The following is an 18,469-nucleotide window of genomic DNA, read 5'->3' as shown; positions in this document are numbered from 1 at the left end:
GGCAGCAGCAAACCTCAGGAACCCATTGTACTTGCCTCTTCATCCCATACTACAGTTTACCTTTTTTGCCTTAAGTTCTTGACATTCCAATACCATTTAAGGTGGATCCATTTACATGTTTATATTGCATAAGCCTCTAGGGCAGCGATGGCAAACCCTGGCACTGCAGATGTTTTGGAACTACATTTCCCATGATGCTCATGCACTTTGCAGTGTATTGGAGCATCGTGGGAAATGTAGTCCCAAAACATCTGGGTTGCCAAGGTTCACCATCACTGCTCTAGGGTATAAAAGAGGTATTCCCACAAATTACTCACAAAGCAAAAAAAAAGAAGGAGGATGGGCCCTTTAAAGGCAAGCCTGCTCTCAGTTTATTCGTTGCTTAACCACTTAAGCCCCGGACCAATATGCTGCCTAAAGACCCAAGGGGTTTTTACAGTTCGGGACTGCGTCGCTTTAACAGACAATTGCGCGGTCGTGCGACGTGGCTCCCAAACAAAATTGGCGTCCCTTTTTCCCCACAAATAGAGCTTTCTTTTGGTGGTATTTGATGACCTCTGCGGTTTTTATTTTTTGCGCTATAAACAAAAATAGAGCGACAATTTTGAAAAAAATGCAATATTTTTTACTTTTTGCTATAATAAATATCCCCCAAAAACATATATATAAAAAAAAATGTTTCCCTCAGTTTAGGCCGATACGTATTCTTCTACCTATTTTTAGTAAAAAAAAAAAAAAAAATGGCAATAATCGTTTATCGGTTGGTTTGCGCAAAATTTATAGCGTTTACAAAATAGGGGATAGTTTTATTGCATTTTTATTTATTTTTTACTACTAATGGCGGCGATCAGCGATTTTTTTCATGACTGCGACATTATGGCGGACACTTCGGACAATTTTGACACATTTTTGGGACCATTGTCATTTTCACAGCAAAAAATGCATTTAAATTGCACTCTTTATTGTGAAAATGAAAGTTGCAGTTTGGGAGTTAAACACAGGGGGCGCTGTAACATTTAGTGTTCACTTAGTGTGTGTTTACTACTGTAGGGGGGTGTGGCTGTAGGACTGACATCATCAATCGAGTCTCCCCTATAAAAGGGATCACTCGATCGATGCGCCGCCATAGTGGAGCATGGGGAAGCCGTGTTTACACACGGCTCTCCCCGTTCTTCAGCTCCGGGGAGCGATCGCGATGGAGCGGCTATAAACAAATAGCCGTGCCGTCGTCCCGGATCGCTCCCCGAGGCTTACCGACCGCCGCATGTAGCGCGGGGGGGGGGGGGGGGTCCCGATCGGACCCCCCACCCACGTCAAGCAGAGCACGTACAGTTACGTTGATGTGCCTGTCCGTGCCATTCTGCTGACGTATATCTACATGAGGAGGTCGGCAAGTGGTTAATATACAGAATGTTCCAGGTTGGAAGCATAGATATTTACCATTAGGGTTACCCAAAAGTGGGCAATATAAACCCCCAGTAATTGATGGAAATATCCATGGGGGTAGCTAAAATTACTGTGGGTCAGTAAATGCATGGGGTTTAACAGGTGGTAAACAGATTATAGAAGGTCAATCAGACATACCTCCCAACCGTCCCGCGATTCGTGACAACCCCCCCCTCCCGCTCAACAACTCCGATCCACGGAAACCCCCCCCGCTCAACAACTCCGATCCACGGAATTCCCCCCCCCCCCCGCTCAACAACTTTGATCTTTGAATATTGTGAAAAGGTGCAATATTCTAGGCTCAAAGTGTCACACTCTAATCAGCCAATTAAGCCATAACACCTGCAAAGGGTTCCTAAACCTTTAAATGGTCTCTCAGTCTGGTTCAGTAGGAATCACAATCATGGGAAAGACTGCTGATCTGACAGTTGTGCAGAAAACCATCATTGACACCCTCTATAAGGATGGAAAGCCTCAAAAGGCAATTGCAAAATAAGTTGGATGTTCCCAAAGTGCTGTATCAAAAGCACATTAATAGAAAGTTATGTGGAAGAAAAAAGGTGCACAAGCAGCAGGGATGACCGCAGCCTGGAGAGATCAGTGAGGAGACCTCTGACAGCTGATTGGAGGGACACAGAAACATAGCTGAGGCTGTCAATAAGCTGGCGACCACTCCCCTGTCACTTTCTCTTGGTGTCAGGAAAACTTGTCAGAGTCATGCTAATAGCAGAGGAACAAAGCAGCAAGCAAAAGTGACAATTCGTTATCTTAATTGAGACAAGTGCACACTATAGAGGGATACAGTGCATCTGGAAAGTATTCACAGCGCATCACTTTTTCCATTCTGGTTATATTATAGCCTTATTCCAAAATGGATTAAATACATAATTTTCCTCAAAATTCTACAAACAATACCCCATAAGAGCCGGTTCACACTTAGGCGGCACGACTTCTGGGGCGACTCCACAAGGCGTCCTGAAGACGACTTCAGAGGCGATCTGCAAAATGACCACTGTATAGAAGTCAATGCAGGTCGCCCCGAGCCGCCACCGAAGTCGTACAAGAACCTTTTTCTAAGTCGGAGCGACTTGCGTCGCTCCTATTAGAACGGTTCTATTGCATAGAATGGGACACGACTCGTCAGGCGGCTGACCCGCCAGACGAGTTGCCCCAGTGTGAACTGGCTCTAATGACAATGTAAATGAAGTTTGTTTGAAATCTTAGCAAATTTATTAAGAAAAAAAAAATCCCATGTACATAAGTATTCACAGCCTTTGCTCAATACTTTGTTGAAGTGCCAATTACAACCTCAGGTCTTTTTGAGTATGATGTTACAAGCTTGGCACACCTATTTTTGGGCAGTTTCTCCCAATCTTTTTTGCAGGACCTCTCCAGCACCACCAGGTTGGATGGGAGCATCGGTGCACAGCCATTTTCAGATCTCTCCAGAAGTATTCAATCAGGTTCAAGTCTGGGCTTTGGTTGGGCCACTCAAGGATATTCACAGAGTTGTCCCATAGCCATTATCTTGGCTGTGTGCTTAGGGTTGTTGTCCTGTTGGAAGATGAACCTTCTCCCCAGTCTGAAGTCCAGAGCGCTCTGGAGCAGGTTTTCATCAAGGATGTGTCTGTACATTGCTGTATTCATCTTTTCCTCGATCCTAACTAGTCTCCCAGTTCCTGCCTCTGAAAAACATCCAACAAACAGCATGATTCTGCCACCACCATGCTTCACTGTAGGAATGGTATTGGCCAGGTGATGAGCAGTGCATGGTTTCCTCCAAACATGATGACACTTGCCATTTAGGCCAAAAAAAAGGGTTCAATCTTTGTTTTATCAGACCAGAGAAGTTTGTTTCTCATGGTCTGAGAGTCCTTCAGGTGACTTTCGGCAAACTCCAGACGGGCAGTCATGTGCTTTTCACTGTGGCGTGGCTTCCTCTGGCCACTCTACTATACAGGCCATCCAGTCAAAATCAAGAAAAGTAACCACATGACTTCAGAAAAAGGACTCCAGAAAAGGAGTGGGGGTGGGAATAAAAAAAATAATGCCCGTCTCAGGCTAGTGCATGATATATGTACTAGCCTGAGACTGTCATTCACAGCAAGGGGGAAGAACGGACAAAAGTTTGCTCCTGTTTGTCCGTTTGTCTTAATGAAAAAAGAAAAAAAGAAAAAAGAGAGGATTGCTCAGAGCTGGATTAACTCTTTGTGGCAAGACTGGGCACAGATGAAAAAAAATTCGGGTTTACATCCACTTTAATTTACGGACGATGGAGGCCACTGTTCTCATTGGGACATTCAAAGCTGCAGACATTTTTCTGTACTCTTCCCCAGATCTGTGCCTTGATACAATCATGTCGTGGAAGTCTACAGACAATTCCTTGGACTTCGTGGCTTGGTTTGTGCTCTGACATGTTAACTGTGAGACCTTATATAGACAGGTATGTGCCTTCTCAAATCTTGTCCAATCAACTGAATTTACCACAGGTGGACTCCAATCAAGTTGTAGAAACATCTCAAGGATGATCAGTGGAAACGGTATGCATCCAAGTTCAAATTTGAGTGTCATGGCAAAGGCTGGGAATACATGTGATTGTTTTGTTTTTTATTTTTAATAAATTTGCAAAGATTTCAAACAAACTTTTTTCACACTGTAATTATGTGGTGTTTTTAGAATTTTAAAGGAAAATGATTTCATCCATTTTGGTATAAAGCTGCAATATAAAAAATGTGTAAAAAGTAAAGAGCTGTGAATACTTTCCAGATGCACTGTATGTTTGGTTCATATTTCATGTCGGAGGTTTACAACCAAATCAAGCAAAGTCACTGTCCTTGCACTTTGCTTCCTGTAGTTTACTGAATAAGTCTGATAGTGAACATGTTATAGCAGATTGGCTGATCAAAACCAAATGCATTCCTTACATCTATTAGACTCAGAACCATCCATCAATTAATAGGGAATAATCAGTAAAAGGAAGAACATTTCACATAATTGAACATAAACTGCGCATTTTGTATTGGTACGAGAGTTTACCACTTACCTCCTGTTGTTGCCAACATGAGATTATCTGTGCCATCCTCATATGTGTAGAGAGCCCTGTAAGAAGAAGACAGAACAATGACTGAAAACGGCACTTGCCTAGACATCAAAACAATACAAAAAAAAAAAAATCAAAAAAAAAAAAAATCGGGATACAGTTCTGAATAGGAGAACAGAGCGCCTCATAAAAAAAAAAAAAAAAAAAAATGTAATCTGTATCTGCTAGCTATAGATTTTTTTTTGGTATATAGGTGGTTTATTCTTCATTTACATTATGCCACCCTTTTAAAATGCCCACAACACTAAGAGAAGACAATGTGCAGAACAAAATAAATTGTTGTTTTGTTATTTACATAAAATCGTTTAGTTAAATTTGTTTTGTAAAATTTAAATTGAATCCATTCAAAAATCTAATTTATTCTATTTGAAACTCGAATTTCGGATGATTGTTATATTCATTCTATTCCGTTCTTATCTGTTTTTTCTATTCTATTCAATTTCTATGATTTTTCCATTCTATTAAAAAATTCTAATTTCGGATAACGGTTATATTGTAAAATTATATTTTCTATTGTTTATTCTAGTCTATTCAAATTTATTCTATTCGGAAGAAGTTTTTTTTCTATTTTATTCTTTTTTTCCCATTCTTTTCTACTGTATTCAAATGTATTCTATTTTAAATACGAATTTCAGAAGATGGTTATATTTTATTCTATTCCTTTTTTTCCTATAATCTTTGTTTTTCTATTCTCTTCGGAAATTCGAATTCAATTCTATTAGATTTAAAAAATCATTTGAATTCAATTTAAAAAAATTCAAATTCAAAATCGAAAACCATTTGAATTTCGTACAAAATTTTGTTTAGTTATTTCGGATTTGTTTAAATTTGGATACACCCGATTTTCCAAATAACGAAAAATTTGTATGAATTTCAATTCGTAACGAAACGAATCGAACATGTCTAACCAAGAGTATTTGTTTTCTGTCATACTTTATATTTTTCACCGTTTATTCATACAGTTTAATCCTTGTTGAAACTCTTCAGTTTGTCCCAACCCCTGTAACTAATTTCTACTAAACAGTTTGGTACGTATGCAAATACGGAGAAAATATAAACAATGGCATGTAAAAAGAGAATAAAGGAAATTCATTTATAGTTAATATTGCATTGTCTGAAAACATTCAGCCATCAGAATGCAATACCTTTAAAGCGGGAGTTCACCCATAAAAAAAATTTTACCCTTAGATTGATGCTCATTTTGTCTAGGGGAATCTGCTAGTTGTTTTAAAATCCGAGCAGTACTTACCGGTGTAGAGAGCGATCTTCTCCGCCGCTTCCGGGTATGGGTCTTCGGGACTGGGCGTTCCTTCTTGATTGACAGTCTTCCGACAGGCTTCCGACGGTCGCATCCATCGCGTCACGAGTATCCGAAAGAAGCCGAACGTCGGTGCGGCTCTAAACTGCGTCTGCGCACCGACGTTCGGCTACTTTCGGAAAATCATGACGCGATGGATGCGACCGTCGGAAGCCTGTCAATCAAAATAGGAACGCCCAGTCCCGCAGCCCATACCCGGAAGCGGCGGAGAAGATCGCTCTCTACAACGGTAAGTACTGCTTCGATTTTAAAACAACTAGCCGATTCCCCTAGACAAAATGAGCATCAATCTAAGGGTAAAAAGTGGTATTTCCGGGTGAACCTCCACTTTAAGATGCCAGGAAGAGGAAATATCTTGGCACGCTTAGTTTTCCCTGGTTTCTGACAAGCACTAAAATTCTGGAGGACAAATGATTATCTAGAGAACTAAGGCAGTGACTAGGTTGAACAAACAGAAATGACATCAACAGAGAAAGAACTAGAGATTCAGCAAATTCAAAGTAGAACACAGACAAAATATCAGCCCAGCCCAGCCACACATTGATGTCATCAAAAAAAATAAAAAAATTTGGAAACCAAATACTTGTGTCATTGTAGTTATGTAATTTTTGTTGTGGCACTGTATTTACAGTCATAAGTATTAAAAAAAACAGGCATTAGAACGAAATTGAATCTTTTCATGTGTACAGAGCACACTTAGTGCCGGTTCACACTGGGGCAGCACGACTTGCAAGGCGATCTGCACACGACTTCAGAGGCGACTTGCAAAATCACTTCTGTATTGTCAATGCAAGTCGCCCAGAAGTTGTCCTAAAGTCGTACAAGAACCTTTTTTTAAGTCAGAGCGACTCAAGTCGCTCCTATTAGAACGGTTCCATAGTACAGAACGGAGCGCAACTTGTCAGGCAGGCAAGTCACCTGACAAGTCGCCCCTGTGTGAACCGGCACTTCCCAACCTTTACAGAATGTGCATCAAAATGCAAACTATTCGGCTTGTAAACAAAAAGTGCTCCAATCTGTCACCTGAGCCCTAGCTTTCCCCTTTGGGTGCCAGAAGGAAAAAGGTAAAAACTTGTCTTTCAGTCTCAGCCCCCATGTTGAAACTTCAGGCCTTCCTGTGACTGTCATGTGTCACTGCTCTCTCTAAGGTAGTATGCGTCAACAATGACAAAGCTGCAAATTGTTTGCAGAGGTGTAGCGTTACCGAAATAATGACAAGAAACTAAAAAATTTCAACCCTTCTCTTTCCAAAGACAGACTCCGATACAGAATGTGCACCCTATTTCCACCCCATTTCCTAAGACGTTTGTGGGTTATTTCTTAAAACGTATGATGTTGTAAAGGTTGCCAAACTCATCTTGAAACCAAAGTTTGGTAGCCAGACAGATTTAGAGATCAAATGCAACAGCTGGCCCAGATACGCGTTTTCTAGGGATTGAGAGTGCTTCCAAGCACAAGACGTGGTCATCCACACAGTTTTAATTTTTTTTTGCCAACTGTCAATTTTTTTCCCCCCTTCATAAAAATGTAGTGTCCCATTAGCCCAGCTGATGATGATCAGAGCGAACACTGTTAGGGGAGACCCTTCATCTTCAAAAGACAGATGTAAGCCACCCTATGTGCTTTAACACAGTGGGGTTGATTTGCTAAAACTGGAGTGCAAAATCTGGTGCAGTTCTGCATAGAAACCAATCAGCTTCCAATTTTTTTTTTCTTGTCAAAGCTTAATTGAACAACCTGAAGTTAGAAGCTGATTGGCTACCATGCACAGCTACACCAAATGTTGCACTCTCCAGTTTTAATAAAACCAATTCCAATCTTCTCCAGACTTGTACTACCAGAGATACCCACACATAGGTTACCTTAAAGCAATGATGACAATCTAATGCCCAATACATACGATAAGAAATTACGACAAAAAAACACCACTTTTGAAAACGATCGTCCGATAATCTGATTGTTAGTACACAGTTTTCGAGAGCCGTTTAAAACAGTCCATGGGAATTTATCGGAAGGGACAAGCAGAAAAAAAAATTCTTGCATGGTAACACAACTAACGACAAGTGACCAAGACCACACAAGCTCAGAAACAAAAAGAACAAATTACCTCATCGCGGGAAGTTGTATTCTGTCTTATGAGAATTTTCGTAACTCTAGTATTCTATTCATTTTCGATATGAGACTAGCATAAAATCTACAACAAAATCACACTTATTCTATTTACCATGGATGGAAGGAAATGGTTTCTTTGGCGCACATGCAACAAATATGTACATAAATCAAAATTGAGGTGAACAAAGACTTGCATCAAATTTGGGTCACGTCTGGTCATATATGCTTGGTGTCAAAAGGGATATTTAAATGTTTTTCTAAATGAGCATACAAAATCCAGTGGTTTAAAAATTGACATATAGGAGATAGAGAGATAAAGAGATAGAGAGATATAGATAGAGAGATAGATAGAGAGATAAAGAGATAGATAGAGAGATATAGAGAGATAGATAGATAGATAGATAGATAGACAGATTCTTAACCCTCAACATCATTGGGATGGAGAAAAGGTAGAATGATTTTGCCCTCATTACGTTTATCTATAAGAATACGTATTACAAATTTTCGGTTTTCAGAGTCTTCTTGCTCAGCTCTATAATATGTTTGTAGAATAAATAGGAGGCATCCTACAAACAGAGGGAAGAAAGTAGAAGTGCTGTCTATAACAACATTTCAAATGCAGGTTTAAAAATATTAGGAATAATTTGTGTTGCTATTGGGAACCACTTTTTTTAACTTTCCAATACTTTTGTCAACCATCTGTAGACCCCAGAAAATATTTCTGCTAGGTATCAATTTTAAATTGCCTATCAGCACGATCCTGAATAATTTTAGAACACCACAACTGAATACTGGGAGAAGTTACCTTTTCAGGAAGTTTTAGTCCTGTATCAAATAATGGGGGGAGTGTACGCAAAATTCGCACTAGGATAGCCAAACTCCAAGGCCTCTTTCACATGTGCGGACCGTTCAGATCCGCCTGTCAGTTTTTTCAGGTGCACCATGTACCTGTATTGAGCGTCGCATGTCAGCGGTGACATGCCTGCTAACACCCGATCAGCCCCGATCCACTAAAATGTGACGGATGCAAACCCTATTTTTAGGGCTGCAACGGATCACAGGTGATCCGTGATCCGAACGGGTCACCCCCTTCGGATCGGCACACACTGTGATCCGCGGATTGCCGCGTCTCCGGAGCTAGGCCAAAGCCGCGGCCTTTCCTAATATTATGTCCGCGGCTCCGGAGCTAGGCCGAAGCCGTGGCCTTTCCTAATGTTATGGCCACGGCTTCGGCCTACCTCTGGAGCCATGGCTATAACGTTAGGAAAGGCCGCGGCTTCGGCCTAGCTCCGGAGCCGCGGCAATAACATTAGGAAAGCTCCGGAGCCGCGGCCATCTTGGTACACCCGGCAGCAGCCCTCCTCCTCTGTTTACACCCACAGAGGAGGAGGAGCCCGCACTCGGACACACCGCTGGAAGTGACTCTGTACTACCTGAGGGGGGGGGCTATCTTGCCTGAGGGTATGTGGATATTACAGTGGGGGGGGGGGATTTGGATATTACAGTGGGGGGGGCGGTGTGTGTGGATATTACAGTGGGGGGGGTGTGGATATTACAGTGGGGGGGTATTACAGTGGGGGGGGAGATGTGGATATTACAGTGGGGGAGATTTTTTTTTTTTTGCCGATCCGAAAAATGATCCGATCAGTGACTCCTGATCCGAGGAACGATCCAAACCATGAGTTTTTTGATCCGTTGCACCCCTACCTATTTTGCATCCGTCTGGTGGATCGGATGAAAACGAACAGACGGTTCGTTTTCATCCGATCCCCCATAGAGGAGAGCGGAGATCTGACAGGACAGTGTCTTCACAGTGTGCAGAGACAGACCTGTCATCTGCCGGCTCAGCAGGGATTAATGGATCGATCCCCGCTGAGCAAGCGGATGTTTAAAAAACGAACCCTCACATGTGAAAGGGGCCTAAAGGATTTTGAACAAGTCTAACATTAAGTGTCATTACCTCCATTTCTCTTCTTTATTCTCTAGTTTCTTCTCTTTACCCGCTTCCTCCCATCTTTTTTGAGCCCCTGTAGGCGATTAGTCCCTTTTTTTGTGCCCGGCCCCATGTTCATATTTTTGTGTTACGATTGCCTAGATGTTGTCCTATAAGCAACTTCTGTGAGCAAACGACATTCCCTTACAGATGCTCAATTTGTATTTAATCCCGTTTTACCCATGTCATTTCACACTATCAGACCATTACCGTTCTTGCTTCACATAATAATAAAATAATAGAAGATTATGCCTCTGCTTGAGGCACTGTGTAGTTCTGTAGGTGACAAGGACAATTTTTTTGCAGTGAAGACAATGCATGTTTAGCAGACCAAAATGGTTCATTTGATATGGTGGCCAAGTGGTTAGCACTTTTGCCTAGCAGAACTAGGGTCGTAGGTTCGCATCCAAACCATGGCACTACCTGCCTGCTGTTTAAATGTTTTCCCTGTGCGGATTTCCTCTGGGTTCTCCAGTTTCCTCCTACACTCTAAAGACATGCTGGAAGGTTATTTGGCTTCTGTCTAAATTGGCCCTAGTGTGTGTATGTATGTATGTATGTATGTATGACCAAGTTAGGAGCCATAAAGTCTAAGGGCCAGATTCACAGTGGAGATACGCTGTCGTATCTCTGTTTCTATCTATGCGACTGATTCATAGAATCAGTTACGCATAGATATCCCTAAGATCCGACAGGTGTAATTGTTTTACACTATTGGATCTTAGGATGCAGTACCGCAGCCGCCGCTGGGGGGAGTTCGCTTCGTAAACCAGCGTCGGGTAAGCAAATTAGGAGTTACGGCGGATCCACAACGGTTTTTCGCGTTCGCTACGTTGCCGCTAGTATAGTTTCCCGTCGCAAAGTTAGTCGTCGTTTTTGGTGCCCTAACTTTAGTCAGCAAGCGTATTGCTGTCTAAAGTACGGCCGTCGTTCCCGCGTCGAAATTCAAAATTTAACGTCGTTTGCGTAAGCCGTCCGGGAATACGGAATTACGCTACGCACGACGGGAGTTCGGAAACGGAGCATGCGCGGGAGCGCGCCTAATTTAAATGGCACACGCCCATTTAAATTGGCCTGCCTTGCGCCGGAGGCCGCCGGCGTAGGTTTTCATCGCAAGTGCTTGGTGAATCAGGCACTTGCGATGAAAAATTGTGGCGGTGTAACGTATCTACGATACGTTACGCCGCCGCTCTTCTATGTGAATCTGGCCCTAAGCTCCTTGAAGGCAGGGACTGAAGTGAATATACAATATATACAAGGTGGTATCATAAAGTTGAGACTAGATTTGTAACACACCAACAGATGGCAGCACAAGGCTGCATGCTCAGTCACAGGGAGCACCGACCTTCATAAGTCAATGTGCCAAAAGACATTGTCTGCTTCAAGAGTGGAATAACATCACCAAAAGAGGAGGACTAGAGATCAGGAAGACCTTCAACAAGCTCAATCCCTGAGAAACCATTTGGCAACTTGTGCATGATGATCGGTGGAGAACAATCGCACATGCCACTCTAAACACCTTGAATCAGCAATTGCAGCATTGCTGTAAACTTTCCGAATCATGTCAAACATCTCTGTGGCCAATTTGTCCAGTTTCATGCAGAATTTCACGTTTGCCTATTGTTCTAATTTGTCCATGATGAAATAGCAGACGTGGTAATGCACGATGTACACAATGATGTCTTTTGGCACACTGACTTATGAAGGTTGGTGCTCCCTGCGACGTTGTACTGTCATCTGTTGGCATGTTACAAAACTAGTCTCAAAACTATTTGACATCTTTTTGTATATTAAATCGCTGTGTAACTTGATGCCACTACTTGATGGTGCTATATAATCTTTTCTCTTCTACCAACAGGGCAACATCTTTAAACTGAATTCCAGGCACAAATAAGCATGATCTGCATTGTGCGTTTTAGTTTATCTTAAACAGAAATCCAGGCTTCTCAATGTTCTTTTTCAACGTTGCACAATCATCCATCAAAGTAGCCCTAGTGTTCTAATCCCATGCATCGCCGATATCATCATCGACTGTATAAAAGAAGATGCTAGGTGTGGGTGGCTGTAAAGTCTGCTCTTAATTTCCACATCCAGCAGCAACCTTCTTGGCCACAATCTGTTCCATCATCTTCTAACGTTCCCTCCCACCAGTAAGAAAACTAAAATATACTTTCTATCATCCATAAACTGTATATTGTAGGGCTGCAAAAAAAAAAAAAAAAACGCAATCTTGATTTAACTCCCCCCCCACCCCTCGCGATTTTAATCCAGCATGTCCACGATTCATTCATGGAACAAGTGCAGAGCTGTTCTCTGCTCACTCACAGCTGTAAAAAAAAAAAAAAAACACACTAGCTGGCAAACATCAACATTGCTCAGTGCTGAGAGATAAAAGTAAACTTTGTAACATTGTATTTCTTTTAGATCAAAGGGATTAACTTTGGTCTGCAAATAAGGTCAATTTGAAAAGGACTTAAAAAGACTAAAGCCCTTTCACACAGGATTTTCGATCAGGTCCACCTGTCAGTTTTTCAGGCAGACCTGATCGGACGCTCAATGCACCTCTATGGAGCAGTGGATGTCAGCAGTGACATGTCCGCTGACATCCGCCGATATCCAATCCGATCCATGAAAATCAGACAGACAGATAGAGACCCCATTTTTTTTTATCCACCTTCTTAGCAGGGATCAGCAGATCAATCCCCGCTGAGCAAAGCCGAGTTCGCTGAGCGGAAAGCCCTCAGCCTTTTTCCGAAACTTGTTGCTTACAAGTTAAAATCAGTATTGTATGCTCGAAAATCACTTAGAACCCCCAAACATACATACATTTTTAGCAGAGACCCTAGAGAATAAAATGGCAATTTTTGTATTTCGTACTGTAATTTTTTGGGAACAGATACACTTTAATGAATTTAAAAAAAAAAATTATAAAAAAAAAACGAAACCACAAAGTTAGCCCAATGTTTTGTATAAATGTGAAAGATAATGTTATGTTGAGAACAGGTTCACACAGGGGCAGCTCGACTTGCCGAGCGACTTGGCAAGGCGATCTGTACACGACTTGATGCGACTTCCAAAATGACTTCTGTATTGAAGTCAATGCAAGTCATCCCAAAGACGTACAGGAACCTTTTTCTAGGTCGGAGCGACTTCAGTCGCTCCTATTAGAATGGTTCCATAGTACATAACGGAATGCGACTTGTCAGGCGGCTAAGTCGCCTGATGAGTCACCCCTTTGTGTACCGGTTTTGAGAGAATTGCGATCTTTATTCTAAGCAAAACAATTGTGATTCTCATTTTTTCCAGAATTGCGCAGCTCTAGTATAGTGGGTAACATTTCTCCAAAAGATTTACTGCACAGCAAAAAACATTTTTTTCATAAATAAGTCTACTTTTAACCAAACAAAAGGAACTGCCATTATTTAAAATTGAAATGTAACTATAACAGCAAGTACTTAATACGCAAGTTAGCCAAAGCTAGGCACATGTGCCAAGACAAAGAGAAACACCTACAAGGCATTTACGATGGTCTTAAAATTGAACATTAAACAAGAAAAATGTTCTTTAAAATACTTCACATGTTTACAATCTGCACAGCGGTCATATCCAAAGCCCAACAACGTTTGTACTGTGCCAATATAGCACACCATTTTAACATTAATTTACATCAAATTAAGAGCGGCCTGACATAAAAGGGCTTTGCACAATTCATATCCATTCTGATTAGATTATGCATTATTTATAAGTGTTATCTTTTGATAGACCTGGTTTACTGCTCTATTCATACTGTAAACAGTACACACTGTAGGTATATAAGAAACATAATATATTTCTATTCTAAAACATGATTTTACCAATGTTTGTGAAATTGCATTCTGGATACTTTAACCAATAAAAGGACCAATATAAAATACTGTATAATCTGCCTTATTTGAGACATTATAGAACTCCAAAGTGAAGAACAAACAAATCTGCTAACTGCAGTAGATAGAGAGAATTGCTTGAAATGGATTAGCACACGTATTAAATATAAATCCCAAGTAATTGAAGTAATCAATCAGTCAACTACAGCCAAATGTTTTTCTTTAATATAATTTTGGGTAGAGCAGAAAAGAATTTTAATTCATGAGGTTTTTATCTGTGACCCATTTGGAGTGATTTTTCTTCCCATCCTGTCACCCATACAAGAATTGTGGGGAGTGGTTGTTATTGGGCAGGAAGACACAGATTGCAATAAACATTTTGTGGAGTTCCCTTTCCCCTACTGTATAGAACAAAGTGCACAAGATCACATGACACCTTCATAAAACCTTTATTGAAATTTGAAAATAATGAAAACTGGTACCCAAAAAAATAAAAAATGTGCTTTGTAATACAAAATATCGAAGAAGAGACCTGCTCAACACTGCACAGGAGAAATCCTTGTAGTAGATCCTGTTAGAGAGCACAAAGCTGCTTTCTCTAGCATGCATCATCTCTGGCTGGTTTTCAGGGTGGACTCAGATAAGAGGATGTGCCTTTAACCAGCTCTTGAGGTACCAACCTGGGGCACTATTTTTTATCACTGACAAAGATATGGCACTATTCCTGCCACTGACACCAACACTAAGGCACTACACCTGCCACTGACACCAACACTAAGGCACTACACCTGCCAATGACACAAACACTAAGGCACTACTCCTGCCACAAAACACTAAGGCACTACTCCTGCCACAAACACTAAGGCACTACTCCTGCCACAAAACACTAAGGCACTACTCCTGCCACAAAACACTAAGGCACTACTCATGCCACAGACACAAACACTAAGGGCACTACTCCTGCCACAAAACACTAAGGCACTACACCTGCCACAGACACAAACACTAAGGCACTACACCTGCCACTGACAAACACTTATGCCGCGTACACACCATCACTTTATGTGATAAAAAAACAAAGTTTTTCAAAACGTCAATTAAAATGACCGTGTGTGGGGAAAACGTTGTTTTAGGTCTTGTGAAAAACGACCAAAAAAAAATTGAAGCATGCTTTAATTTTTTGTGTCGTTTTTCAAAACGTTGTTTGTGTCATAAAAAATGACCGTGTGTAGGCTAAAACGACGTTTAAAACAAAGTTTTTAAACCCGCGCATGCTCAGAAGCAAGTTAGGACGCGAGTTTGAATGGAACAGAGTGCCGTCGTACGTGCTGAACGTAACCGCGCTTTGCTAGAGCTTTTGGAAAAAACGATGGAGTGTATGCTACATCGTTTTTGAAAATGAAGTTTGAAAAACGTCGTTTTTTTCCCCATCACATAAAACCTCGTTTTTTTCTATCACAAAAAACGACCGTCTGTACGCGGCATAAGGCACTACTCCTGCCACTGACAAACACTAAGGCACTACTCCTGCCACTGACACTTTTCGTCCGATATTCGGATCGTGTGTACGGCCATAAGGCACTACTCCTGACAAACACCAAGGCACTACTCCTGACACCAAACAATAAGGCACTACTCCTGACACTGACACCAACAATAAGGCACTACTGCTGCCACCGACAATAAGGCACTACTCCTGCCACTGACACCAAACAATGGATGACTATTCCTGCCACTGACAATAACAATGAGGCAATGTTACCCCCACTAAAACAACGGGGCATTTTCCTTTTAGTTATAAAATGTATTAAAACAATTAAATGATCTGTCTTATGGTCGCTTTTCCAACACACGCAGATATTTGTTTGATCAAATCAAAAGCAACTGACTAAAGCCAGCCATAGATGGATCAAAATTCGCCTGTTCAGCAGGAACCGACAGAATTTCAATCCATATATGGGCAGGTCGGCTGTATTGAAGTGAACCTATCGATCAACTTCAGTACAAGCAGTCTGAAGAGTTTTTTCTTGTTCGATCACTGCCAGCAGCAGCAAGCAGCGATCTGACAGCTGGGAAACCTCCCACTGCTAAAATACAATAGTGTAGCGGGAGGGAATCAAGAAATTTTCTTTCCTTCAATGTGTATTAACAAAATCAAATAATCTGTCTTATGATTGTTCAAACAAATATCTGTGTGTGTTGGAAAAGCAATCAGAAGCAATTGACTAATTACAGCCAGATGGATTGCAATCCAGCAGGAACCGACCAAATTTCAATCCATAATTGAGCAGGTTGGCTGCGACTTCAGTACAACCAGCCTGTCCCATTTGGTCAATTTCGTCACATCGCATGATCATTCGAATTATGTCAATACATGTATGGCCACCAATAGACCAATGAACAATAATCGCTCCATATAGGGAAACTAATTACCCTAGTTTGCAATCTATATGGATTCAGAAGGGGTTTATTTTTAACCCTTTGTAATTTAAACATTCAGATTTTGGTCCTGAACTACAGAATATTATGCACATAAACATGAATGATCTGCCACTGAATGAAGTACCCAGACCTCCTGATGTATCACTAGTTTAAATAAAACACAAGTACCATCTATTTTTCCCAGAAATAGCAGAGGCCATCTTCTCCCTGCTCACTTGCACACAAACATCAGTTGCAAGGTTGCAAATGAGGGCACTCCCAAGAGTAGCGAAATAAAAGGAGCAATATAAACAATCTGATCCTTTCATAGTTTGGGCACAAGTGCAATTGCCGTGACAGATGGTGTTATTACAGGAAAGGCTATTGGATTCTCAGCTCAGATTTGTTTTTTCTAAGAGTTTTTTTTTCTTATGAACTAGTGTTTGTAATATCAGGCAAAAACAATTGTTTTATTATAGTGTAATAGTAGGTGAAATTGACTCTAATTAGCAGAAAACCACTTTAGGCATTCACAGATTTATACCTGAGCAAATAAAAAAAAGTAGAATATCATTTAAAAACGAGAAATGGTTAAAATCACTCAATAATACCAAGTAGCACTTTAAAGGTACTTATCTTGGAATAAGAGAGCAACGAATATAATAACAGCTCCCTAGTGCCCCACAGCTTCATAATGAGTTTTGTCTGTACCATCCTATTTTCAAGGTCCTGCTGACTGACGACAACTCACGCAGAAGGTTCTTTCATGCGGTTATACAATTCATATCTAAAGATGCCAATCAGAAGAGGTAGTTGTAGCGTGTGCTGGAAAAGCTCCCAGTAAATCTTAAAGCGGTTGTATACCCGCTTACTTTTTTTTTACACTTCTAAGGGAAAAGGCATAATGAGCTAGTATGCAGCGCATACTAGCTCATTATGAAATACTTACCTTAGAACGAGGCGTCGGTGTCCCTCCCGAGGCACGCCGAGGCAGCCGACATTTCGCCTTGGCGCGTCTTCCGGGTATGGCGGCTCCAGCGCTGCGAGTGGCTGGAGCTGCAATGTTGTCACTCCCGCGCATGCGTGGGAGAATTCTTTCCAGCAAGGTCCAGCGTCTGCTGGGCCTTCGGCCAAGAATTCCCTGTGCGCTGCGCATTGCGAGGGGAATATTTAGGTTTAGGAGATTTTTTTTTTACCTACATGCAAGCCTTAGTATAGGCTTACCTGTAGGTAAGAGTAAAAAAAAAAAAAAAGGATTATTACAATCGATTTAAATCTCCTCCCCCCCCCCACGCATAACCAGGCCATACATTATGCGATGGAAAAAAAATTGCTCGAGTCCTTCAAAAACACAGTAAGTGTTGAAGGAATCCCTCACGCAGTTCTACCGTGTTCTGCCAGCAGGAAGCCTTCTTGGGGATCGACTTGTGTACAAGGGCACTCATGCATGGATCGAAATTTTGACACTATTTTGGGACCATTGTCATTTATACAGCGATCAGTGCTATAAAAATGCACTGATTACTGTGTAAATGACACTGGCAGGAAAGCGGTTAACCCCTAGGGAGGCGAGGAAGGGGTTAAGTATGTCCTAGGGAGGGATTCTGTGTGGGGGCTGGGCTACCAGTGACACGACACTGATCGCTGCTCCCGATGACAGGGAGCAGAAGATTAGTGTCCTGTTACAAGGCAGAACAGGGAAATGCTTTGTTTACACAGACATCTCCCTGTTCTGCAGGTCCACGACACGATTGTGCCACACAGGCAGACAGAGTCCGCTGGTTGCGCGGGCAGCGTGCCGCAGCACCCGCACAGCGGCAAATTCGAAGCAACGTACCTGTACTTTGCTTTGCGCAGCCGTGCCATTCTGCTGACATATGTACAGGCGTCGGTTGGCAAGCCATAGCCAGATTGAAATTAAGCCGGTTCAGTAGGAACCAGACAAGTTTAAATCCATCCATGGGATTGATTTTTTTTTTTTTATTGCCAGTGGCTTTAGCTGCCAGCGGTGATCATTGTATTCTAATGGCAAGGAAACCTCCCACTGCACAGTGGAAGAGATTCCCTGATCAACACTGGCTGTACTAAACTGATGTACTAAAGTCAAATTGACTGTGCACTTTGCAACTGTAGTTTCACTCTGCAAGTGCGGTTGCACCAGAGCTTGTCAAATGAGGGAAAGCCCTGTTGATGTCCATCATCCAATCATGTGCAAG

At 41.7% G+C, this 18,469-nt stretch overlaps 1 protein-coding gene across 6 annotated transcripts in view; it reads right to left on the bottom strand.

Moving 5' to 3' along the window:
• Nucleotides 1-18,469, bottom strand: part of DBN1 (drebrin 1) — a 118,928-nt gene that overhangs the window by 41,202 nt on the left and 59,257 nt on the right. For all 6 annotated transcript variants that reach the window (XM_040344444.1, XM_040344445.1, XM_040344439.1 and 3 more), the window contains exon 2: nucleotides 4,490-4,545. In XM_040344444.1, the coding sequence (XP_040200378.1) occupies nucleotides 4,490-4,545 (56 nt within the window). The remainder of the gene's footprint in view (nucleotides 1-4,489; nucleotides 4,546-18,469) is intronic.

Source organism: Rana temporaria, chromosome 3 (assembly GCF_905171775.1).
Source record: "Rana temporaria chromosome 3, aRanTem1.1, whole genome shotgun sequence".
In the NCBI taxonomy this organism is placed as follows: Eukaryota; Metazoa; Chordata; class Amphibia; order Anura; family Ranidae; genus Rana; species Rana temporaria.
Note: the sequence above shows the minus strand (reverse complement) of the source record. Positions and strands in the feature narration are given on the sequence as shown.